The 25,977-nt window shown below is 40.0% G+C and overlaps 1 protein-coding gene across 5 annotated transcripts in view; it reads right to left on the minus strand.

Annotated features, from left to right (window-relative positions):
* The window catches only part of TOP1 (DNA topoisomerase I), a 93,227-nt gene that overhangs the window by 17,123 nt on the left and 50,127 nt on the right, over positions 1 to 25,977 (minus strand). For 2 of the 5 annotated variants that reach the window (XR_015139024.1, XM_086331839.1), the window contains exons 4-13: positions 24,218 to 24,341; positions 23,108 to 23,163; positions 20,625 to 20,720; positions 19,607 to 19,682; positions 16,222 to 16,334; positions 10,244 to 10,359; positions 6,840 to 6,961; positions 5,684 to 5,806; positions 3,907 to 4,094; positions 3,499 to 3,643 (exon numbers count right to left, since the gene is read on the minus strand). Coding sequence is in view for 4 of the 5 variants with exons in the window: in XM_086331839.1 (XP_086187965.1) it covers positions 3,499 to 3,643; positions 3,907 to 4,094; positions 5,684 to 5,806; positions 6,840 to 6,961; positions 10,244 to 10,359; positions 16,222 to 16,334; positions 19,607 to 19,682; positions 20,625 to 20,720; positions 23,108 to 23,163; positions 24,218 to 24,341 (1,159 nt within the window). In the remaining variant the exon portion in view is untranslated. Of the gene's footprint in view, positions 1 to 3,498; positions 3,644 to 3,906; positions 4,095 to 5,683; positions 5,807 to 6,839; positions 6,962 to 7,178; positions 7,364 to 10,243; positions 10,360 to 16,221; positions 16,335 to 19,606; positions 19,683 to 20,624; positions 20,738 to 23,107; positions 23,164 to 24,187; positions 24,342 to 25,977 lie in introns of those variants that run through there. The other 3 variants (XM_086331838.1, XM_086331840.1, XM_086331841.1) reach the window with 3 other exon arrangements.

Consider the following 25,977-nt stretch of genomic DNA (forward strand, 5'->3'; position numbering starts at 1 on the left):
TTCAGAAAACTAAGATCATGGCATCTGGTCCCACCACTTCATGGGAAATAGATGGGGAAACAGTGGAAACAGTGTCAGACTTTATTTTTGGGGGCTCCAAAATCACTGCAGATGGTGACTGCAGCCATGAAATTAAAAGATGCTTACTCCTTGGAAGAAAAGTTATGACCAACCTAGATAGCATATTAAAAAGCAGAGACATTACTTTGCCAACAAAGGTCCGTCTGGTCAAGGCTATGGTTTTTTCAGTGGTCATGTATGGATGTGAGAGTTGGACTGTGAAGAAAGCTGAGCGCCAAAGAATTGATGCTTTTCAACTACGGTGTTGGAGAAGACTTGAGTCCCTTGGACTGCAAGGAGATCCAACCAGTCCATTCTGAAGGAGATCAGTCCTGGATGTTCTTTGGAAGGACTGATGCTAAAGCTGAAACTCCAATACTTTGGCCACCTCATGCAGAGAGTCAATTCATTGGAAAAGACTCTGATGCTGGGAGGGATTGGGGGCAGGAGGAGAAGGGGACGACAGAGGATGAGATGGCTGGATGGCATCACCGACTCGATGCACATGAGTTTGGGTGAACTCCGGGAGTTGGTGATGGACAGGGAGGTCTGGTGTGCTGCAATTCATGGGGTCGCAAGAGTCGGACGCGACTGAACTGAACTGAACTGCCCTTAGGGAATTCCACTCAGCTTATCTAACAAGGCTCTCAACCCCAGAGACTCCTACAATCAGTGTGAATCCCGCCTACGAGAGTGCACAGTCCTTGTGTATTTGGCATCTGTTCGTGTCTCCTGACCCCTGCTGCCATCATCCTAAGTCATTGCCACTTATTGGCTGGAGTACTGCAACAACCTCCTCTTGGTCTCCCTACTTCCTGGGTCCAATCCAGTCTCCACAGAGCAGCAGTCGGAATGATCAATTATATCACAGGTTTCTAAAACATACATCTGGCATCATTCCCCTTTAAAACCCAGTGGCTTCCTACTGGATTTAGATAATATAAAAAAAACTGAAGGAAGCGTTTTAAGATCTGGCCTGCATCCCTGTCTCCAGTCCCCTCCTCATCGTATCTCTCTTGATCATTTTACTCAAACTACAGTCCTTGAGACCACCCAATTCTTTCTTTCTTCAGGGATTTCAAAAGGCTACTTTGTTTGTCTGAAATGCCCATTCCCCTATCCTTTCCATGGATAAATCCTGGAAAAAAGTGCCCGATTCTTTGCGACCCCATGGATAGTAACCTGCATCAAGCTCCTCTGTCCGTGGGATTTTCAAGGCAAGAGTACTGGAGTGGGTTGCCATTTCCTTCTCCAGGGAATTTTCCCAACCCAGGGATCGAACCCAGGTCTCTCACATTGTAGACAGACAATTTACTGTCTGAGCCACCATGGAAGTCCATGGATAAATCCTACTCACTCTGTAAGTCTCATTTTAAACGTTACTTCCTCAAAAAGGCATTTCCTAGGCCCTGGAAGCCAGATCAGGTGCTCTGGTATACTCTCAAATGGCACCCTGTGTCCCCTGCAGCACGACAACAGTTTACATTCACTAATGTGATGGTCCGTTATGCCTGCATAGCGGATCAAGACACTCCTCTGTTCCAAGCCAATGGTTCTCCATCAAATACAGAACATGGTCTAGTCACTTTAGTGTGGCATTTAAGGTTGGCCACAATCTGGCCTCTCGGAGACTAAATTTATCTGTAAAATGGTGGCACGAGTACATGTCTGGTATGGTTATTAAAAGAATCACATGTCAACTTACATGAAAATACTAACAGTGATCCAGTATCCTTCATTTTGATAATTTTTTTTTTTACTGTGTGAATAATATAAAATTCACACCAACAGTAGCGACATTTAGCATATTTACAATGTTACCTGACCATCACTTGATAATCCTTTTGTTACTCCTTTTCATATCCCTCCTCTCTGTCCATATGACACACTGCTCTTTGAAATACCTCTCTTTTGAGACCTAACTGCAACCAAATTTCCTTTAAAAAGTTGTTCTTATTCTCTAACTGCTGGGAATAACTGCTCCCTTTATCTAAAGCATTTAACATTTATCTTTCTAATACAACTGAATTCTTACCCAATTTGCCCAGCAGGCAGTAAGTTCAGGGCTAAACCACTTTTCATCTACCTTGGTCACCCTATAGCTCTGTGGTATTTCAGAACAGGAATATAACATGTTTCTTAAAGTGATTTTGACTTTTACTTGCTATGGGGGTTCTCTTTCTGAGTCTATGCTCACTTTAAGAACAGTTGTCATTTTCCAATTATACTAAGAACATATACACAGGGGCATTTTTCATTAGGACACAGGACTATAAGCTATAAAATGTGCAGTCTGGTCTTAAAAAGACATATGGCCTTTTGAGCTGCAGCTTTCAAATCTTAACAAGTGTTTAATAAACTATAAGCCAAGATTAAGAGGGGCTTTACTCTCAGTGCCCTGCATGTAAACAGTCAGTCTATGCTGCTGCTAAGTCGCTTCTGTCGTGTCCGACTCTGTGCGGCCCCAGAGACGGCAGCCCACCAGGCTCTGCCGTCCCTGGGATTCTCCAGGCAAGAACACTGGAGTGGGTTGCCATTTCCTTCTCCAATGCATGAAAGTGAAAAGTGAAAGGGAAGTCGCTCAGTCGTGTCTGACTCTTAGCGACCCCATGGACTACAGCCCACCAGACTTCTCCAACCATGGGATTTTCCAGGCAAGAGTTCTGGAGTGGGGTGCCATTGCCTTCTCCGTGTCAGTCTATACAGAACTAATTCTCTGGTGTTTGTTTTTTTTTTTTTTTTGTGGAACTCGTCTTAAGTTGACATTCATATTTCCACAGTATATCTGAAGGACTCATTTTATGCCTAGCAGGCTAATAAGAACTAATAGTCCTTCCAAGAGTTTTCTCTTTTCAATAACAGTATCAATAAACAGTACCACATGTGTACACAACAGCTTAAGATATGCTTTCCCAAACACTACCCCATTAAGTCCTGGTGGAATCTACTCAGATGAAGCCTTAGGAAGACAAAGTATGTAAGACTCTAGATTTTACAGCTCTTTCTGGATTCAGAGTAATTATATTCCTTTCTTCAGAGCCCAGAAAGGTGAGGAAGAGAACTAGCTGTAGAAACCAATATACACTTACCACATTTTTCATCAGTCTGACCAGTAAGCAATGTAAAAGCAAGGACTATGTGTCTGTCTTGTTTACCAATGTCATTCCTAGCACCATGCCTACACTGTGCCAGGCTCATACAGGGATTTCAATTAGTATCTGCAAATTAATAAATAAGATTATAATGTGATGTAGAAAATGGAAACATCTTAGGGAGGTCACCAGATAATGCTAACTATGAAAAGTACCCTTTTTTTGTGGGTGGGGATGGTTTTCAATTTGTCAAAGTGATTCTAGAGGCTGAGGACATTAGATTTCAAACAAAATGACAAGAGATTTTCAGCCCCACTAACTGGTGCAGCTCTTGGTTACCACTTACCTTGATTCGTGAGCTGGGGTTCAGCATGATGTATTTAATAGAACCTTGGATGTTCTCTGTCCAGGAGACTAGCCAAGTAACCTTGTTATCGTGTCGGACTTCTTTCCACTTATGACCTGGAGGAGGAGAAGGAACCTTGGCATCTCTGTGGAAATAAAGCAGTAGAGCAGTGAGGTGGGAAGTAGTGACCAATTTCACTTTTCATCACTGGAAGTGGATGAATCTCTGAGCGCGTATTTCCAAGCTTCCTCCTCACCAGTCAATACATGATAAGCACCTGAAGATCTATACATAGAAATACCATGCTGCTCCCAAACAGTCTTGTGTAATGTGGGGAGAAAATCCAAACTACTGAGAACAAAGGAAGCCACCCACTTCATTTCTGGCCAAAGGACGAACTGTGCTCACTTGCTACAGTTGATGATTATATCCTCAGGCATGATTCGTCTCTTCAGCATGCCCATCTTGGGGTGGTTGCCGCGGCCACGGAAAAGCCCAGGAGGTTCTATCTTGAAGTTGGCGATCCTCTCTCTGTGGTTGTCCATAACACAAAAGCCATATTCTTTCAGTAATTTTTCATTCTCCTCTTTGATTTTCTGGAAGACAGACAAAAAGTACTCAAAGGGGATTCAATCACTAAGAAACAAATTCAGATAAAGGAAAACCTATGAAATTCTTCTTTTCTTTTTCACTGCATGGTTTGTGGGATCTTATCGTTCCCTGACTAGGGATCGAACCCAGGTACCCTGCAGTAGAAGCTCAGAGTCCTAACCACTGGACCACCAAGGAATTTCTGGAAAACCAGAGTTTTTTAACAGCTTAAATATAATAAAATCCCCATATGAACATTATTTCACACGGGGTTTCCAGCACAAAGAAACCTGCTATTGATTCTTTACTAGTACATGGGTACATATGTTTCACACTGCGATCCTTTCTCCAAAAAACAGAAAGATTTGGAGCCTCCTCACTCTGTGCTAGCCCTTCCCTCATGTTGATGTCACACTCGGCAATTAGATTTAAACTGAGTCCTGCTGCCTTGTGCACAGATAAAGATTCACAACTCGCTGGTGACAGGTATCCTTGGCAGGACTCTGACATGGTGATACTTATAAAACCTCCTGACATGGATTTTAGTTTGAAAAACACCCCTGAAGTGAAAAACAAAATAAATTTCACTAATTTGGAATACTGAGATGACTAAACTGAGACTGAAAAGCATAATGCAGGTATCATTCTTACCATCTCTGGAGTAACTTAATTTTTTAAACTAAAGGTCAAATAGGTACTCTCAAACAGAAAGTTATACAGAGACAATGGCCTAAATTATATAAACATGCAAGCCTAAACTACTGAAATTTAAGACTTCGAGGTGCCAAGAATTCCTTAAAATACTTAACTTCCAGGTATATAAAATACTTAACTTCCAGACCTCTGCTAACCTGTTTTTTTGATCCCAGCCTTGAGCCAAAAAAGTCAAACTCCAGCCTTGAGCCTCTAGATTGGGGAATGGCAAGCTTTTTCTAGATAGAAAATGTTTTAGGCTTGAGGGCCATACGGTCTCTGTTGTAATTACTCAACTTTGCCACTGCTGAAAGCGACCATAGATAATAGGTAAACAAGTTAGATGTGGCATGTTTCAATAAAACTTTTGTACAAAAACGAGCAGCCTATCTATAGTCTGCCTACCAATATTCTAGAGGAAAGTGACATCCTAGAAAGTGACATCCATTTTCAGATACTAGAAAGATCCTTCAGAAATGAGGCTGGCCACAGCTAGAAGATGAAGTTGGATGAGTGTGGCTAAAAACAGATCAAAGAAAGAGAATGTGTGTGTGTGTGTACACATATGGCCAATATGATTTTATCTGTCTTAAGTCCCTAACATCTAGGAGCCACTGTAGGTCAGACCTACTCTTTCTTAAACACTGTATTACTGGAGGCTACTGGCTGGTTTTTAGGTTAACAGAACACCAGCTTACCTTGAGCCATTTAAACATAATGCCTATTCACAATTTTTAGTCTACGTGAAACCCTTAAGAAAATCGAGACTTCACTAGGCCAAGAATCTTAAATCTTTAGCGCAGAAATCATTAAAGTCAAAACTGTTTTTTAAGAACCAAGAAGAAAATTAAACTAATCACTATTTCAAAATTCTCCAGAGGTTTAAGAAATTCTGCAGTACCAGTTTCTCTTCCTTGCTCATCTGTTTCCGAGCTTCTGTCTGGGCTTTGAAATACTGGCTCATCTGGGTAAAATCACATTTGCTGAGGTTGGTGATAATATTCTTCTCTTCATTGGTCATTTCCTAGTTAAAAAGGGAGACAGAAAAAGACAGTAAATAAAATAAATAAGCCCTCAAGTTTCTCCACAATTACAGCAAAGTATCATGTTCTCAGTCCAAGAGTATCTAATGAGATAGTCAATCTAAATTTGAGAATTTGGGGGGAAAAAAGAAACAATTTTATTTCCTTGTTCTATAATAAAATATGCATGTGGTAGAAAAATATTTAGGATAACAACATTGAAAAGGGTAACTCTCATGTCATTTCTTAGATTAGCACATTGCCACAATCTCCTAAGCATAAATACCAAGGCAGGAGAAACACAAATATATACATCATTTAGTGATGAAAGAAACATTTCGATGCTCCTTCTCTCTTAGAAACATCCTTGCTCTATTCACTTATTAAATCTTATTTTTACAGCTATTCAGAAAGTGAACCTCAGCTCAGCCTCTGTTCACATTCTCCAAATTAAGAATAAAGAAACTGTTTAAAATCACCTAGGAAATGGCAACCCACTCCAGTATTCTTGCCTGGAGAATCCCAGGGACAGAGGAGCCTAATGGGCAGCCGTCTATGGGGTCGCACAGAGTCGGACATGACTGAAGTGACTTAGCAGCAGCAGCAGGCAGACAAAGGATATGTGGTGTTAAGAGCAGAAAGTACCTAAAGCCGAAGAGCATGAATCAAAAGGGAACAGGACAATGCTAATGCATGTCTCTTTGCAATAGCAGACAGAGGGCAGTCCCAAGAGACAAACTTTCCTTTGCTCAACTGGAGCTGAGGTTTCTGTTTGACCTAATCTGATCAAACTTTCCCGGCTACAGCCGTAGGAGAGCCAAGAGGAAAAGAAACAGTTATTCTTATTGGATAGAAAACCTATATAACACAGTAAATGAACAGGGGGGAGAAAAAACCCCAACTTTCAATACAATAAAATTCATGAAACTCAAATTGTACATCAGGGAATTCTTTTGGTAAAATTATCATGTATTTCTTAGTAGAGATCAGTGTTTCTGTTAAGGGGCTAGGATATTAACACATGGGCTACAATACCTTTCTCCAGTCTTTAAAGAAATTTTTCCTAAATATTTCCTTAGTAGTATATTCATGGTCGAGCATTTTTGCAAAGAACGTAGCTACTTCTTCCGCTTTGGGGCTCAGCTTCATGACTTTACCTAGAGACAAAAGTGGTTCCAAAAAATGAGGTGCTGTGTTCATGTTCTGAGGTTAAACACTGAGGTTCTGCAGACATCTTCTTTCATAATGGTTTATTTACCTTCTGAAGGTATATATATAAAGGTCTGGTGACGCATGGTAACAATAACAACAAAAACAGTATTATCGATTAACATCTACTTGTATGAATTTTCCTTCTCTTTAGCAGATATTTACCTGGGTCATTCTCTGGAGACTATGCCAGTAAATTGTTCCCAGGAGCCTGCTCAGGACAGGGATGACCTGGGGGAGGCCCAGTCACTCTTCCTTTTCCTTTCAGCAAGCAGGGTCCTTTACACCTCTTCAATGGTTTTTAAAAATCAAATCCTCAGAGGGACTCCTGCCACTGCTAAGCTAAACAGCTTCTGTTCAAGAAGGGGAGGAAGGGATAGGACAGGGAGTGGAAGAAAGGAATTGTGGGGAAAAGAAATAGGCATCTTTCTTCTTCAAAGTTAGGTGGGTGGAATATGAATTAAAAAAAAATATATATTCATAGCAGGCAAGCCCAGATATCCCATATGAAAAAATCTAAGTAAGACCTTCCTCTAGAACTTTGCTTCTCAATGTATGATCATGGACCAGCAGTACTGACATCACATGAGTTTGGCAGAAATGCAGAATCTCAGGCCCCACCCCAGACAGACTGAACCAAGAACATACATTCTAATGAGACCCCCAGGTGGCTAGTGTACACACCAGAGTTTGAAATGCCCTGGAACACAGGCATTATTATAAAGTTGCCTCTTTCAGAGAAACAGGACTCATCCAGAACACAGGGATGACCGGGGTTCTTGGCATTATACACATTTTTCCACTGCCTTACCTGTTACATAGGTACTAGTAATTCACCAAGGATTTTCACATTTATTACAGAAAACTAAAACTTAACCCAAATTCCATTTATTTCAAAACTCAGAAGACATCTCATCTCATGATAGTTAAGACAGTTTCATCCCTGACTGCAAGGATGGTACAGGGAACTGCAGCTCTAAACTGAAACTTTCAGGGTAGACAGAAAGAACCTGCTTGAAACCTATAACTTTAAAAGGCCAACAGGTGGCGCCACTTCCCCTCTAAACCTTCTAGCTCTTTCCAAAGACGACACAGCTTGGGAAGGACAGGCTGGCTTTTCAAGAGGTTCCTGCACTTCAGAATTCACTCAAATCTGAACCAGTGTTGCCAGTTAAGATGTAACATGCTTCTGATAAAAAGGAAACCAGTAAGTCACTAAGAATAACAAATGAAATAAAAGGCAAGAAAGAATGTAAGCTATTCTTGCATACATTTGGTATACTCTGGGAAATTCTGCTGAATTCTGTCCCAATAGACAAAGAAATTTTGACACCTCCTGTTTTAGATGAGCTGCCAAAAGATGAAATGACAGCTCCCAGCAGTAGAAGGGTAGGAGGATGACTTAGAGGTTCCTGGCAAGAGTAGTGCTTTGTAGGAAAGGCTGAGCTCCAGGAATAAGAAACTGCTGAGTCAGAGCTGAAAACTGCAGGTTCTCAGAGGTCATTCATCGCTTTGGCCAGCCCGTGCCCCTCCTCCCTGGCAGGCACTAAAGGAGTCTGAGAATTCTCTTCCCTAGAGAGTAGGCAGGACTGATGGGATCAACTTGGTAGTAAGTCAAATACGACTGTTTGACTTATTGCAGTGTGGGAGTTTACCTAATCAAAGGGAAGAAATTCAAAGACCAAATGAGAAAATGTGAGAGCCCTGGAGCTGGAGGTCCGATAGGGCAAGAATGTAGAAAGGACCAGGGTGACCTGTGATGATTAGTTCAAGCCTTGGCTTCCCATCTCTGAAAGTAAGGGAAGCCCAAAGGCTAAAGAAAGGAACCCAGCTTTCCTTCAAATCACTTTGGACCTCAAAGTTAGGCTTCACCAGTTGAATCTCCTAAAGTTCAACTCTAAAGGTAAACCTATACTAGGGCTATAGAATATCTGCACTTTTATGATTAGCTAAGGCTCTTTCTCATCACTGGAGTTTTGGCTTTGAGTCACACTGCAGAGTCTCCAGAATGACCACTATGAGGGCTAATGGCAGAATTCTGTCCCATGCTCTCCAGTCAACACAGGTCAGAATGAGGCTATAAAATCCTGCAAGATCACACATTCCATGAGATCAGAGATTGTTCAGTACTGTCCACTGCTGGGTCTTGGTGTCTGAACACAGCACGTTGAACAAATACAGTTTAAAACAACGAATTCCAGTTTTACAAGTCTGCCATGTTCTTCATTTGCAAGACCCAGCCTTTCAGTATAAACTACTACCCCTTGACCTTTAAGCATCCATGGCCCGAGACCACTGCTGGTGGACAGAGACGTGCTTTTCAGCAGTCCTCCTGGCTTAGTTTCTCAAAGTTTGGTCAGCAGACCACTTGGTTCAGAAGCACCCATGATCACTCAACATCAATTAAATGAGCCCAGATCCACCTGGTAAATCTAAAGTACATGAGTGTTTGAGGAATAAAGCTCTGGTCATTTCTGGAGAAAACTCTTGGAATGAGGGAAATCCGTTGAATATTTCTGGAGAAAACCCTTGGAATGAGGAAAATCAGTTGAGTATTACCATCTGCATACTGCTATATGCCAATAAGGGAGCATCAAGAACTACTCTCAAAATTTTCAACCCAAGGACAGAGGTCTAAGAGTGTTCTAAAAGAACTAGGCAGGATATTCCCTCAGATTAGCTCATCAGACTTGACTTCACAAAGGACAACAGCATGGCGTTGTACCATACAGAGTGAGTGACAGACACCTGTCAGCCCCACCTAGAGGCTGATGGCAGGCTTAGTCCCCAACCAAGCACTAATTCTATTTCTAGCAGTGAGTAGCCTGTGAGCTTGCATCATATCACTAAAATAAAATACTACCATTCAAGTAAGACTTTTCTAAGAACTCTTACAAAGAGTAGCTCCTTAGAAACGTCACTCAAATAAAAACATTTAGCTTGCTGACCAAGCACTGGCTGCGACCTATGTAGCTGGACCTTTTTGAGACCACGACTCAAAGGGGGAAACAAGGGAGATAAGACAGCTCCTTTCTCATGGAACTTTTCCTGTACCAAATGAGCTTTTAAGAGTTAATGCCCGATGGTCCTTTCCCCAAACCATACAATGACATGAGAACAAAATGAAATAAAAAGAATAATACAGAACAAGATGCTTCCCCACTTTCTATTCCTAAATAGAAGCACACTCTTTCCTTGGCCAAGAACTGGACAACCTAGGAACAACTCACCATCATAGTAAAACTTGACATTCTCTGGAAGAGGTTCATATGGTGGAGCGAATACAGGACCTTTATGTTCTAGGAATTTCCATTTGATGCCTTCAGGATAGCGTTCTTCTTCCCACCTTTAAAAGACAAAGTACAACCTCATTTAGTGATCACTTTACCTGCTATTGAGATTATCACTGATTAAATACCAAAATAATTATCTGCTCAACTGATTGGTGCTCTGGAATGACTCTGGTTCCCACATTCAAGATCTAGGTCAAAAAATCTAGCATCCTTCACTTTGAAAAAGCCAACGCTTACAACAAAGATGATGGATTACTCAGGTGAATGGAGGAAAACACATTTCAGCAGTTTATTTCAAAGAAGTTGAGTATATGAGCTCATTATTTAGCAATGATCACAGCTGTTTTATCACAATGGTGTAAAAGTAAGCCACAATCTGTACATGATGGAGTCACTATTTTATACACTGATACAAAGGAAAAGGCCTCCTGGGAATGGAGATATTGGGTGAAGGTACAGGGAAAACCATCCTTTGAGAAAGTGGCAGTGGTGGTGCTTTAGTCACTAAGTCATGTCCGACCCAATGTGACCCCAAGAACTATAACCCACCAGGTTCCTCTGTCCATGAGATGTCCCAGGCAGTGAAAGTTCGGAGTCCTAACTACTGGACTGCCAGGGAATTCCCAACTTCAGTGTTTTAAAATTAAGATTCCAACTTTTTATAATTCCTCCTAATTCCATCATGTTCATCCTAAGGGCTCATGATAACTTAAGCATTTAAGCAAATTAAGAGAGTCACTCAACACTAAACCTCAGTTTAAAGAGAAAGAACATATCCTATGACACACGCTGATATCACTGGATCAACAAATACTAGTATAGAAATAAAAATAACAGTGTTGGCCTTTTAGGCCCCCATCAACAGTTCATCAAAAAAGTTAGGAAAAACATGTACTTAATCACACTTAACCCCATCAACAAACTCTCCAGTTTCCAGATCTTATCATGAAGAATCATCTGTTAAATATGGGACTAATGTTCCAACGGCTCAACCCTGACATGAAAGTATACTCAATTCAAAGCAGAGTTGAAACCCTCTAAAGCTATGATGGGTAACAGTTAAAAATGGGGTCATATTTCTCATTTTTTAAGGAATCTCTATACTGCCCTCCATAGTGGATACAGGAATATGGAATGCATATCTATTTGCATTCCCACCAACAGTGCAAGATGGTTCCCTTTTCTCCACATCCTCTCCCGCATTTATTGTTTGTAGATTTTTTGATGATGGCCATTCTGACCAGTATGAGGTGATGCCTCATTATAGTTTTGATTTGCATTTTTCTAATAATGAGCGACACTGCACATCATTTCATGTCTGTTGGCCATTTATAAGTCTTCTTTAGAAAAATGTCTGTTTAGATCTTCTGCCCATTTTCTGATTGGGTTGTTTATTTTTCTGGTATTGCGCTGCATGAGTTGCTTCTATATTCTGGAGGTTAATCCTTTGTCGGTTGTTTCATTTGTAATTATTTTCTCCCATTCTGAGGGATGTCATTTCATCTTGTTTATTGTTTCCTTTGCTGTGCAAAAGCTTTTAAGTACTACTCAGCCATAGAAAGGAAGTCATCGGAACGTGGAAGCAACCTAGATATCCATTGACACATGAATGGAAAAAGAAGTTGTGGTACATACACACAATGGAATATTACTCAGCCATAAAAAGGAAACATATTTGAGTCAGTTCTAATGAGGTAGATGAACCTAGAGATTATTATACAGAATGAAGTAAGTCAGAAAGAGAAAGATAAATATATACTAACATATATATGTAATCTAGAAAGATGGTACTGAAAAATTTATTTGCAGGGCAGCAACGGAGAAACAGACTTAGAGAACAGACTTATGGCCATGGGGAGAAGGGAGGAGAGGGTGAGATGCGTGGAAAGAGTAACATGGAAACTTGCATTACTATATGTAAAATAGACAGACAACAGGAATTCACTGTATGTCTCAGGGAACTCAACAGGGGCTCTGTATCAACCTAGAGGGGTGGGATGGGAGGGAGATGGGAGGGAGGGAATATATGTATACAAGGTCTTGTGCTGTAAAGAGCAATATCGCATAGGAACCTGGACTGTTAGGTCCATGAATCAAGGCAAATTGGAAGTGGTCAAACAGGAGATGGCAAGAGTGAACGTCGACATTCTAGGAATCAGCGAACTAAAACGGACTGGAATGGGTGAATTAAACTCAGATGACCATTATATCTACTACCGTGGGCAGGAATCCCTTAGAAGAAATGGAGTAGCCATCATGGTCAACAAGAGTCCGAAATGCAGTACTTGGATGCAATCTCAAAAACGACAGAATGATCTCCATTCATTTCCAAGGCAAACCATTCAATACAACAGTGATCCAAACCTATGCCCCAACCAGTAATGCTGAAGAAGCTGAAGTTGAGCAGCTCTATGAAGACCTACAAGACCTTTTAGAACTAACATCCAAAAAAGATGTCCTTTTCATTATAGGGGACTGGAATGCAAAAGTAGGAAGTCAAGAAACACCTGTGGTAACAGGCAAATTTGGCTTTGGAATACAGAATGAAGCAGGGCAAAGGCTAATAGAGTTTTGCCAAGAGAACGCACTGGTAATAGCAAACACCCTCTTCCAACAACACAAGAGAAGACTCTACACATGGACATCACCAGATGGTCAACACCAAAATCAGACTGACTATATTCTTTGCAGCCAAAGATGGAGAAGCTCTATACAGTCAGTAAAAACAAGACTGGGAGCTGATTGTGGCTCAGATCATGAACTCCTTATTGCCAAATTCAGACTTCAATTGAAGAAAGCAGGGAAAACCAATAGACCATTCAGGTTTGACCTAAATCAAATCCCTTATGATTATACACTGGAAGTGAGAAATAGATTTAAGGGACTAAATATGATAGATAGAGTACCTAATGAACTATGGATGGAGGTTTGTGATATTGTACAAGAGACAGGGATCAAGACCATCCCCATGGAAAAGAAATGCAAAAAAGCAAAATGGCTGTCTGAGGAGGCCTTACAAATAGCTGTGAAAAGAAGAGAAGCAAAAAGCAAAGGAAAAAAGGAAAGATATTCCCATTTGAATGCAGAATTCCAAAGAATTGCAGGGAGAGATAAGAAAGCCTTCCTCAGCTATCAATGCAAAGAAATAGAGGAAAACAACAGAATGGGAAAGACTAGAGATCTCTTCAAGAAAATTAAGAGATACCAAGGGAACATTTCATGCAAAGATGGGCTCAATAAAGGACAGAAGTGGTACTGACCTAACAGAAGCAGAAGATATTAAGAAGAGGTGGCAAGAATACACAGAAGAACTGTACAAAAAAGATCTCCATGACCCAGATAATCACGATGGTGTGATCACTCACCTAGAGCCAGACATCCTGGAATGTGAAGTCAAGTGGCCTTAGGAAGCATCACTACGAACAAAGCTAGTGGACGTGATGGAATTCCAGTTGAACTATTTCAAATCCTGAAAGATGATGCTGTCAAAGTGCTGCACTCAATATGCCAGCAAATTTGGAAAACTCAGCAGTGGCCACAGGACTGGAAAAGGTCAGTTTTCATTCCAATCCCAAAGAAAGGCAATGCCAAAGAACGCTCAAACTACCACACAATTGCACTCATCTCACACGCTAGTAAAGTAATGCTCAAAATTCTCCAAGCCAGGCTTCAGCAATACGTGAACTGGGAACTTCCAGATGTTCAAGCTGGTTTTAGAAAAGGAACCAGAGACCAAATTGCCAACATGCACTGGATCATCGAAAAAGCAAAAGAGTTCCAGAAAAACATCTGCTTGAGTCACTGAGGACTGGACCACTGACTTCAGAGCCTAAGAAGCAAGCCTACAGTGGCAGCAAGAAAGCACAAGCAATCAGTAAGAGGCCAGTCATTCCTGTTCTCCACCTTTAAAACTTATAGTGGTACATTCAAGCACTGTGCCTAAGAATGTGCACAATTTTACAACCAAACTTGAGAAACATGCACTGGAGATTGTAGCAAAGACTGCTCAGCCCCAGACCTACCGTCTTCAGTGATTCCACTTAAACCAAAACAAGAATAAAAACCATAGGTCACAGTCTCTCAAAATTAACATGTGTTAACAGTGATAAGAAATTCAACCACAGAGCCAAAATTAGGCTATTAGATCCTTCAAGGATACTTACTTTCACACACACAAGGCTGGACCAGAACAAAAGTATATCTGCCTCCAGGCCCAAAAAGAGCCAGGGCTCCAAAGGAAGGGGGAGAGAGCACGTGATGACAAGAAATGAAATCGTTCACTCAACAAACTTACCGAGCACCCAACCACAGAACCCAGAAAGATATAACAGATAACGAGTTACTAACTCACCACTCCTGACTTATATAATCACTTCATGTCATCTTAAAAACAGTTTTTTTATTAGAGGTCATAAAAACCTTTTAATATCCTATCACTAAAAACTTTTGACTAGTTTCAAAGGAAAAAGAAATAAAAATGAGAAAAATGAAAACACACGTTCTTTAGTTTTCTGACCCCAGGGAAGCCCAAATTGCCTTTGCTCTGTATTTTTCCTTTTCTGCACTTCATTTCACCATGTATGTCCACACCAACAATGCTGATCATACAGCTGTGCTGAAGCTTTCTGTCACTGCGGCTCTGCTCCTCTCAGCCACCTCCCTGGTCATGGATGTTTCCTCACTCCTCAGAGGTACTGGCAAGATCACTGCTCTCTATTACAAAAGCCACAGAGTAAGTGCATACCAGTGGGTCTGGAACTCTACATACCAAACTACAAACAGTGGTTCCCTCAAAGCTAGAAAAGAAAAATGGGACTGGGAGAAAGAAGGAAAGGGAACTGTCATTTTTTCTTAACTCGTATACCTCTGAATCATTGGAATTTTTTCAGCATAAATACAAATCATGTATAATATAGATGCGGTAGCTAAAATTTTAAGAAAAGCCAGTATTAAAAATACAAATTTATTTCAAAAATCTAAACACCTAGAAGTAATCTGTTACTGCTAAACTGTCCTCGATTGAAGACAGTCTTCACTGTCTGAATCATTTCCCATACTGAAGAATGTCTGTTTTCACATATTTTGATACTTATTAATTGTTCCTAATCTGAGAGACGTTAAAGATAAGGATGTATTATTTATTATTTTTCTTTGCATCTTTCTTTGCTACTTGTGAGGCTGATCATATTTTAAGATGCTTGCTAATCATGTATATTCTTTAATGAATTGCCTTTTCCTTATTTTTCTATCAGACTGTTCCTTTCACTACTTGTTTTAAAAGACAGAGTAAACTATAGAAACCCTATGTGTGTATGGAAACATGCATATGAATAAAGCTGCATTTAAAATGAGAGGAAAAAGATGGATTATTCTATAAACCACATTGGGGAAATTGCCTAATTTGTTAAAAAAAAAAAACACCTCCACAAGAAAAGCCGGGTGGATATTTTTATAATTGTAGAATAATAAAGACCTTTTGAAACAAGACATAAGGAAACAGAGCCATAAGGAAAATATTTGTAAATCTGATAAATCAAAATTCAAATCTTCTATATGGCAAATACACTCATATCATTAAAAAAAAGAAGAAGAAGAAGAAAGAAAAGAAAACAACCCTAAGGGAAAATGTTTGCAATACAATGGGCTAGGGTTCCTAACACGAAAAAATAGCTCTTCTACAGCTCACTCTGTTCAATAGAGTGGGACCCAGTTTTGAGATCCAATAGGGAAAGAGCTAGTTAATGGTCTCACCAGGACTTGCAAGACTTATTTCAGAATGTTAGCCCACAGAGATTCGTTCAAGTACTTCCCTCCTCCCCAAAATATCAGGCTATTAACTTTACTAACTCAACATTCTTATTTCATTAGGTTGTAGAATCAAAGAGCTACCATTTTAACCAGGGCTGAGATATTACCATTTCCATTTCTGCTCCTCTTCCTTCTTCGGCTTCTTTTTCTTGCTATCTGGCTCAGGAACTTTTTTATCTTTATCTTTATCCTTATTCTTGGGTTTTTTCAATTTACCATCCTACAAAGAAACATGGTGAGAAAGCACTTAACTAAGGACCAATCACACTTCTCAAAGTAGCTCTGGGGGTCCATTAGGAAGAAAAACTGGAATCATGGAATATTAAAACTGGAGAGGTTCTTAAGTCTAATACTTAATGAGGTAAATGAATAAAATTCTACTGGTACTTTTTTCTAAAGCAGTATTTCCTAAAACTTCCAGACATGTGATTATCTGAGGAAGCAGTTAAAAACACTCATTCTGCAAGGGAAGAGCCTGGGAAACTGTTGTTGTTGTTTTAGCCTCATTGGAGTTTGGAACAGCACTGCTACAGGGAGAATAAGCCCAGTGTACTATCCTCACTTAATTTTAAAAGCTACGCATCTTTAAACCTCTTGTAATACCATCAAATAATGGGCAAGGCGAGTTTTTATGTATTAAATACACAATTTGGAAGGAAATTTCTGACCAAGTCTGGGGCGGGGGGAGTACTTTATTAATGCCGCTTGCAAACACAAAATCGGGAAGTAGTAAGCAAGTACTTGGGAAGTACTACAACAATGGCCGATTCCTACCATACTACTTCTTTGAACTGTAACCTGAGATGAGCTGTTACAGTGGCACAGAAAAAGAACAAACATGCACCAATATAAAAATGTCAACACACACACAGACCAAAATGAGCTATTTACCAGGTGAGGGGGTCCTGCTTACAGAATCTGAACTCTGCTGAAGAATATTTTCCTTTGTCCTAACTATTCAATATAATTTAAGCTTTTATTCAGCAAGATTTATATAGTTTTGAAAGGTGGTTTGAGTCATCTTAAAATCAGTTACAGAACGGCAGAACCTGAAAGAACTTTGTAGACAGTTTGGTTTGACCTCTTCCAGTTATAGTCAAGGAAACTCTGAGACAGAGGTTTTGTCACTTGGTCATGGTCAAAAAGCTGCTATTGACCATGATGAGAGCCCAAGTTTACCAGAAAAATAACAGAATGTGACTCATGGGAATGACTGAAATATACAAACATTCTAGGAATATGTGGTAGGATGGCAATCAACATAAATTCAGGGAAAGAAAATGACCTTTGGTGTAGAAAGAAGGGGAAAGACTACAGTACTACACATATTTTAAAACAGAATTAGAGAATATAAATGTGTAAGTATGTCTGGGAGGAGAAAATACTAGAGGATCGCATGAATTCAGATAATGTTTGGTGTTTAGGCTGAAACACCCCACAGGAAAAGGGTAATGCTTTTCAGTTAAGACATTCTCTCAACAGCTTCTGAACAGGCATTCAGGTGGTTCCATCAGGAAACTACTGGCTCCGTCGTATGTTCTCAAGCCTCAAAATGAGATTATCAGTCACTAAGAGACTACAGAACAATTCCCAGAAATGAAAAATTCCATGGCCAGCAGAGAGGCTTAATGACTTCTCTTGCCATCTGTGGTCCCTACCACAGTAAGACTGGGTCTTGATTCAGTCTTTCAGCCTGCTTTTTTTCCTGCCCCTATAGGGAGATGTTTGCTAAGACAATTAAATAAATGAAGTCAACCATTCTTTTCCCAGATGGTTTTAACAGTTATTACCAATCTCTTCAAAATGCAGAGAAAGGTATTATTATATAAACGTAACCTAAGCATACAGGCAATAGAGAACACATAGAAAGCTGAAGTTTTAGTGAATTTCTCATTGACTAGTCTGTACTGACAGTCTACATGAGAGTGGAGTGACTACTATACTCACTACTCAACATTTCATGCTCAGTTCCTTGAGGTGTCTCTCATAAACCTGAACTTGTGCCAAGAGCAGGTTAGTTGTCAGAAAAACTACAATTGCCTAAATCCAGGCCCTGATCTCTCACCTACTCATTCCTGTTTCATATGATTTCATTAGACACTCCTCCTCTCTCCTTGTGAAATTAAAGGGTCAGCAAAGTCCCACAGGAAAGAGGACTTGGCATCTTGCGTGTGGGCTTTAGAATCAACCCATGTGGGATCAAATTCCAGTTTTACCACTTAGTACCTGTGTGGGCTCAGGCAAAAGATTTCACCTCGCCATACCTCAGTTTCTGCATGTGTAAAATGGAAATAATAATAACAATACTTCCTCTAAGGGCTGTTGTAAGGATTAAATGAAATGACAGCTATAAAGCATGAAGAACAGTGCCTGGCACAATGTAGGCACATTTAATTTGATTGGCAGGGGGTGGGATGTGTGCACTGCTCACAGAATCTCAGTTCTCTGATCAGGGATTGAACCCAGGTCATGGCAGTGAAAGTTCAGAATCCTAACCACGAGGCCACCAGGGAAGTCCCCTAATCTGAATTATCAATCCTGCTACTACTACAATATAGCTTACACTCTTAAGACTCACTGTCCCTTACGGTCACTATCTTTACTGACGATACTTCCATGTGGACTTTACATTTGTGAATCCATTTTGCCCAAGACAATGGCTAACCTCAAATAAAGGATGAAAGCTGAGAACTCACTCAACCACTTCTTCCCTTAGGAGTGCAAGATGAAGTCCCCTGTGAATTTCTGACATCTTTTTCTGAATTACTTGCCCACACTCTTCAGTACAAGTTATCGAAAGTGTCAAAAGAAGTAACCATATTACTATATGTTAAATCTACCATAAGCATCATATAAAATGCTTAGAAAAGTACTTGAAACTGAGATTTTAAGGAAGGCTATAAGGTAGGAAACAAAGAAAAGAGGAACACAGCACGTGTTACATAAAGCCCTGAAAATGGAAGAATCTAGTGTGAAAAAGAAACAAAGGAGGTCTGTGAGGCTGGAACAAGGTAAATTAAAGAGGCACAAGACCCAGGGAGCAGCTGTGGTCAAGACCTGGGATTTCAAGCTATGTCCAAGCAATACCCATTAAAAGACTAAATAGAGAGAGTTACCCAAAATGAGTGACGGGCAAGCTTTGCTAGATTAAAAAAAAAAAAAAAAAAAGCTAAAAAACATTCCTAGGGAAAACTCTTCCTGGTTTTAAGCCAAAATATGATTTCTTGCTAGTATTTCTTTCTGTATGTATGAAGATGGTGTAGTTTCTCTAAGAACATGTCAGGTGGCAGCACAGCTGTGAGTGGACACCCAGAAAGCTAATACCTTAAAACTAACAGTGCCAGAGCCACTGTAGCGCACATACATTTTCCCAGTGTTTCCTCTACAACAGAGCAGGAAACTCCTAAAAGCTATTTGCCTTTGAAAGTTATTTTATCAAAAAATTTCCTATTCCAAATTCAAGTCCCAATGGGCCTAAGTCTCTTTACTAACCTCTTCTTCCTCTAGTTTTCGTTTCTTCTCTTTCTTGATATCTTCTGTTTTAATTTTCTTAGGTTTATAATCAGCACTAGAAAGGGGAACATGAATATGCAGTTAACACAACTGTGACTCAGTACTTCTCACCAGTAGGATTAGGACCTCCAAACTCTTCTTGGCGGCCTCCAAGGCAGGCGTGGTTGCTATTATTCTTGGCTGGGCATTCTACAGTTAAGAACAGGAATGGAGAAAGTAAAGAAGGCCAGACGAAGGACCAATAGTTATAACCCTACGCAGAACAAAACAAATAGCTTCATAGTGCATGCAGGCCTGGAAGGGAGGTGGAGCAGAGGTGTAAGTACAGAAACAGACAGTGCTAGAAGGTGGGGATCTGGGAGGCAAACACACAGCGCGACAATGGCCACCACAATGCAATAACTGGACAGGGAAGGGGAAGAAAGAAATTCTTTATGGATTCTAAACACATACAAATGAGCTCAGTATTTCCCTCCTCCCCTTCCAACTACTTTCTACCATAAATCCTTTGTAGATTCCCAAAACATAATAAATTTCACAAGGCTGAAAATAATGAATAGGATTTAACCTCACTGACTGAACCTAAGAGGCACATATAAGCCTCAAAATACGTGTTTTAAGTAAGAGCAATTTTATTACTTCTATACATGGAAACTTCACTAAGAAGGTATTAACGGGCACAGATTCTAGGAAAAATTGCTTTAACAATGAAAACTTCTCTGTGGGAGATGATGACACACTTAAAATAACTTAATTTAAATATTCTTCATGAATTCTGGATTATTTTAAATTCCAACAATAAACATGCATTACCTTATTAATAAGAAAAAATGTAAATGTAAGAAAAGTATAAATACACATTCAAAGAGAAATCAGTCACCCAGCCTATTAATCACAAATTCCTAAAGAGTAAAACTCAACGCAGAAGGTTCTGTGTACTATTCTCTTAACAACTCCTTTTTGTTTTCAAAACTCAAAAGTAGTAAGAAATACTCACTCATCCTCATCCCGAGGTCTCTTTAATGGCTTTATATCCTCTTTAGGAGGAGCAAAATAGCCATCATCTTCAGGTTCATCTTTAATCCGTGGTGGACTGAAGAGAAAAAAAAACTGTTAGCCAGTGAGTGCTGGAAAATCCACATTACAAAAGTAATGCAAAGTTGGGAGAAGCAGCTTAACAGAAGGATAATGACATACATGTGTACATATTAAAAGGTTCTCCATGAGCACTTTTTTCTCATTTAATTCTAACCGAAACAGTGTCCTCATTTTACAGATGAAGAGGTGAGATCAAGGTCAGGAATCAGAGCCCCTCATTCTCAGTCAGTATTCTTTCCATGGCCTCTTGGTTGTCTTTGCCAACACAATCCACATCTCAGTAGGAACAAACCTAAGCTGTTTCTTCCCCTTATTCGAGGGATCTACTGTGTATCTGACCCCACAAGCGATCTAAGTTGATTATTTTAGTGCTCCAAAGCTAAAAAATAGCTTTCGCCAAAAAAGGAATAAAAATATATTCCTCAAACTTGAGGCTAGTCATTCTAAGCCAAATCTATTCACTATTCAACTTCCTCCTTCGGTTTACTTTATACACAGAAGAGTACCTTGTCCTATTTTTGTTAGCATTTTGCCTTCTCAATATAAAAAGATGATTCTGTTAGATGACTATGTTGAACCAAAAAAGAGGAGAGAACAAGTTAAAAAACCAAAGGGGCCAGCCACCACCACATATTGTCAGAACCTCACTGCTCACAGCCAGAAGCATCCACAAGGCTAACTCACTCAGCACAAGAAATGGCCTCCAGACACAAAGAAAGTCACCCCATCTCTAAGGGGGCCAAAGGATAAGCATCCAGATTTAGTTGCCAAATAAAGTCAGCATATTCACAGGGTTTCAATGTTGTCCCTGCCCCTCCCTTCCCCACAAGCATACTGGATGCCCTTGCTTGCAAATGAACTTGAGTATTTAAAGAGATTAACTTTCCCTCCTTATTTATGCACACTCCCCAAAGGCCAACCTCTATAGCTGTTTCTCCCCTCCACAGAAACCACTGATACTGACCCAAGGGTTCAAAATCTCAAAAAGCTTTGCACCAGAAAGAAAGCAACGCTGCCATTTACCCAACTAGTTAAGTAAATGCTAGATCCTAGTACTATCATAAGTGAGGTTAAAAGCACATGGGAAGGCTTACTAGGACTGAAAAAAAAAATTTAAAAACCCTAGAAAACTGTTCCAATTCAGTGAGGCATGTGGATTCTCTACCAAGACAAAGATGCAAGGTGGCGAGCAGACCAGCAAAGCGAACACAGCAACCATGGCCTCAAAGGGTGTGCTTCTGATCATCTAACCCAGAAAGTCTGAAATCAAACCCAGGACTCCACACCAAGTCCAGAGAGTCTAATCATATCTTAGTTTAATAAAAGTCCAAGGCCATCTCCTAGCAGAAAATAGTTGCCCTGTGTTCAGTCACTGTTATCTAAGGAATCAGAATGCTTAGCTTACAGCTCTAATGCTTCTTGAATTTTATTATTCTGCATTCCTGGAACAGTTACAGAACATGCCTGGAGAGGGCACTTGCTTCTCCTAGGGTAAGGAACCCAGAGTACATGGCATAAATTTCAAAATTGTTCTCAAATGAAACTGAAAGTTCAAAATTTCAAGAAAGCAAAACTCTCAAAACATTTTGCCCTGGATAATAAGGCAAACACTCCCAACAACTCCTGGTAAATCCATTCTGCCATTCAGTGGAGCAGATTAGAATATGTTAGTTATTTTTTTTGAAACTAGAGGAAACATTTGGACTTATTTTAGGGTGCTACAGTTGATGAGGAAAACAGAATCTAAACGGCCCCACAAAGGAAAGGAAAAGTGACCTCTGCATTGTGGTGACCTCTCTGAAAAAGTGACCCCTCCTTCTGGAAAAGAGATTAAATACTTCTGCTCCTGTAAAATCTACAACTGTCCCTAAAATGCAGGTCAAATCAGTTTCTATATATGAGCTACCAAGGAATACTATCAAGGAATTCACAGTAGGGTTTTTTTAGGAAACTGCAAAATTACTATTGACTAAGAACAGACTTTCTTTTAGGGGTGATGAACATGTTTTGAAATTAGATAGAGGGTAGTGGGGGAGGCTATATAACCTTGTGAAAAACTAAAAACCAATAAACTGTACACTTTAAAGGGGTGTATTTTATGGAAGTGTAAATTATATCTCAATTAAAAAAAAAAAAATTTCTTCCTGCCAACCTTCTCCACTCAAAATAGCCTTCTATAAAATGTGCTGGTCGGTCTTACTAAATGGCACTCTAGAAATGCTCTCATTGGCTAAGACCAAGTCCTTTCACTGCCAACTTCCTTGAAAACCTGGAGATGGCCAGGTCAGTGCATTTTAGGTGAGCTCAAACAACACTGCAACATGGGCAGCTGGCCTGCTGGACACACACGGAGAAAGAGAAGCCAAGACAGCAGAGTCTTACCTAGAAAAGCCATTTTCCTTCTCCTTTTTTATTTTTGCATCCCCAGAAGCTTTAATCTGAAAGGTAAAACAGCAGTAACTGATTAGTACCTTAAAAGGACTAAAGCTGAAGAAGTCTCTACCTTACTTGAGATGATTTGGCCTCTACTCCAGGAAATCTTGATCCTAGACTGACTCTTATTAGCAAAATTGAACAGGTGAACCAAAGGTCTTGACACTTTTCTAAGACTCCTTTTTTACAGTTCTTTACTGGGAAGTGTTTCCCTTCAAAACGGTGGCTTTTTACCTTTAAATAAGGGTAGGTCCCCTCCCTCAATAAATACACTCCACTTCTCAAAGATTTGCCCTTGGCAGTGCAGACAGGAAATAAAAAAACAAACCCAAACGAAAAAGAATACTTTATTTCCCATCTTCACTGACTTAGGCAAAGTATATTCATGTTTGCCCTCCTTCAACTTTTCAGACAAAAATATACACATAGACACACGCATAGGGAACCTATGGAAGAATACCAAAAAAAAAGTACAGTGGCTGCCTCCACAAAGGGAAAGACGGAGGACAGTGAGTTGAGGGTTAAAGGGAGATTATTTTTCACTACTGTTCCCTATTCTATATTGTGTGAATTTACCAAGTCCATCCAGCATTACTTTCTGAGAAACGAATAAACTTTTTTAAAAAGGCCAGGCACAGTACTACTACTCGTTCACGGCCAGATGAGCTTATTTTGAGAAGGCTTGTGCTGGTTATACTGGAACCAAAAGCCACAAAGAGCACCAGTGTCACTAAATTGTCACTCAGGAAGAAGTTTCATTCAACAGAAGACCAATGTGGTATTAAGCCTTCTCTCAAAAACAAAACTAATTTTCCCCATGAAAGAAAACTGACTTTTGCAGAAATCCTACATCCCTTAATTTACCATACAAAGTAAGGTAATGACATGGGTAGATTTGGTACATGAAATACAGTGGTAAAGTTTGGTTTTCATCATTTAAAAAAAAAGGTCAGAGGATCTTACTACTCAATGAAGGTACTTTCATTACTTGCTTTCAAAGGTAAACAAAATGAAAAACACACCCCACACCTCTTCCTTCTCCACTAGCATGTTCTGTACCTTCTCTTCCTTTCGTTTTTCCTTGTCTCTGTCTTTGTGTTTGTCTTTATGCTTCTCTGAACTTCCATCTTTGTGTTTGGTCTTCTCCTTCTCTTTGTGTTTCTTTTCAGAATCTTTATGTTCACTGTGAAAATAAGACACAAACAGTAAGCCCAGAGTAGGGACCACAGGATTCATTTCACAAGATTAACTCACAAGATACCCTGAGATAACATGAACCATGGAAACTCACAATGCTTTAAATAACCAGTCCTGACAGAAAGTTCAAGTAGAAGCTCTTCACTACATCAGACTTTATCTTGCTTAATGTCTTAAGTTTTTCAAAGAGCAAAGGAATCAAAGGGAGAAACACAGTTATTCTAAACGTATCAGGACATTTTTTTTTTTTAAGTGTTGATGATACAGCAAATCCATAGTATTTCCACAACATTCTACCAGCAAAAAACTGTATTGAAAGCTCCAACTTGAGCACTCACATCTGATATAAGGAGGTAAGAACAGCTCACCAAAAATCATTTAGTGGCTCAGTGCCAGATTGGAGACATACCACAAATGTAGCCATGCCTGGGCAGCCTAACACACTCCATGTTTCCTGCCAGCTGAGGAAAAGCTAGTTACTTCTACAAGGGGCTTATAAATCCTGCTTGGTCCTTTCCTCACAATAAGAAAAGCCCTATCTCAAAGCAAGGGGATGCTTTGAGGGCCTGCTTTTCAAAGCCTTGCTTTTAAAGGCGTTCGACCCAGATAATCGCGATGGTATAATCACTCACCTAGAGCCAGACATCCTGGAATGTGAAGTCAAGTGGCCTTAGAAAGCATCACTACAAACAAAGCTAATGAAGGTGATGGAATTCCAGTTGAACTATTTCAAATCCTGAAAGATGATGCTGTCAAAGTGCTGCACTCAATATGCCAGCAAATTTGGAAAACTCAGCAGTGGCCACAGGACTGGAAAAGGTCAGTTTTCATTCCAATCCCAAAGAAAGGCAATGCCAAAGAACGCTCAAACTACCGCACAATTGCACTCATCTCACACGCTAGTAAAGTAATGCTCAAAATTCTCCAAGCCAGGCTTCAGCAATACGTGAACTGGGAACTTCCAGATGTTCAAGCTGGTTTTAGAAAAGGAACCAAAGATCAAATTGCCAACATCCGCTGGATCATGGAAAAAGCAAGAGAGTTCCAGAAAAACATCTATTTCTGCTTTATTGACTATGCCAAAGCCTTTGACTGTGTGGATCACAATCAACTGTGGAAAATTCTTCAAGAGATGGGAATACCAGACCACCTGACCTGCCTCTTGAGAAAGCTATATGCAGGTCAGGAAGCAACAGTTAGAACTGGACATGGAACAACAGACTGGTTCCAAATAGGAAAAGGAGCACGTCAAGGCTGTATATTGTCACCCTGCTTATTTAACATATATGCAGAGTGCATCATGAGAAACGCTTGGCTGGAAGAAGCACAAGCTGGCATCAAGATTGCCGGGAGAAATATCAATAACCTCAGATATACAGATGACACCACCCTTATGGCAGAAAGTGAAGAGGAACTAAAGAGCCTCTTGATGAAAGTGAAAGTGGAGTGAAAAAGTTGGCTTAAAGCTCAACATTTAGAAAACGAAGATCATGGCATCTGGTCCCATCACTTCATGGGAAATAGATGGGCAAACAGTGGAAACAGTGTCAGACTTTATTTTTTTGGGCTCCAAAATCACTACAGATGGTGACTGCAGCCATGAAATTAAAAGACGCTTACTC

Source organism: Bos grunniens, chromosome 13, assembly GCF_055505025.1.
Source record: "Bos grunniens cultivar Pamir isolate PY7600 chromosome 13, Bosgru_T2T1.0, whole genome shotgun sequence".
NCBI lineage: Eukaryota > Metazoa > Chordata > Mammalia > Artiodactyla > Bovidae > Bos > Bos grunniens.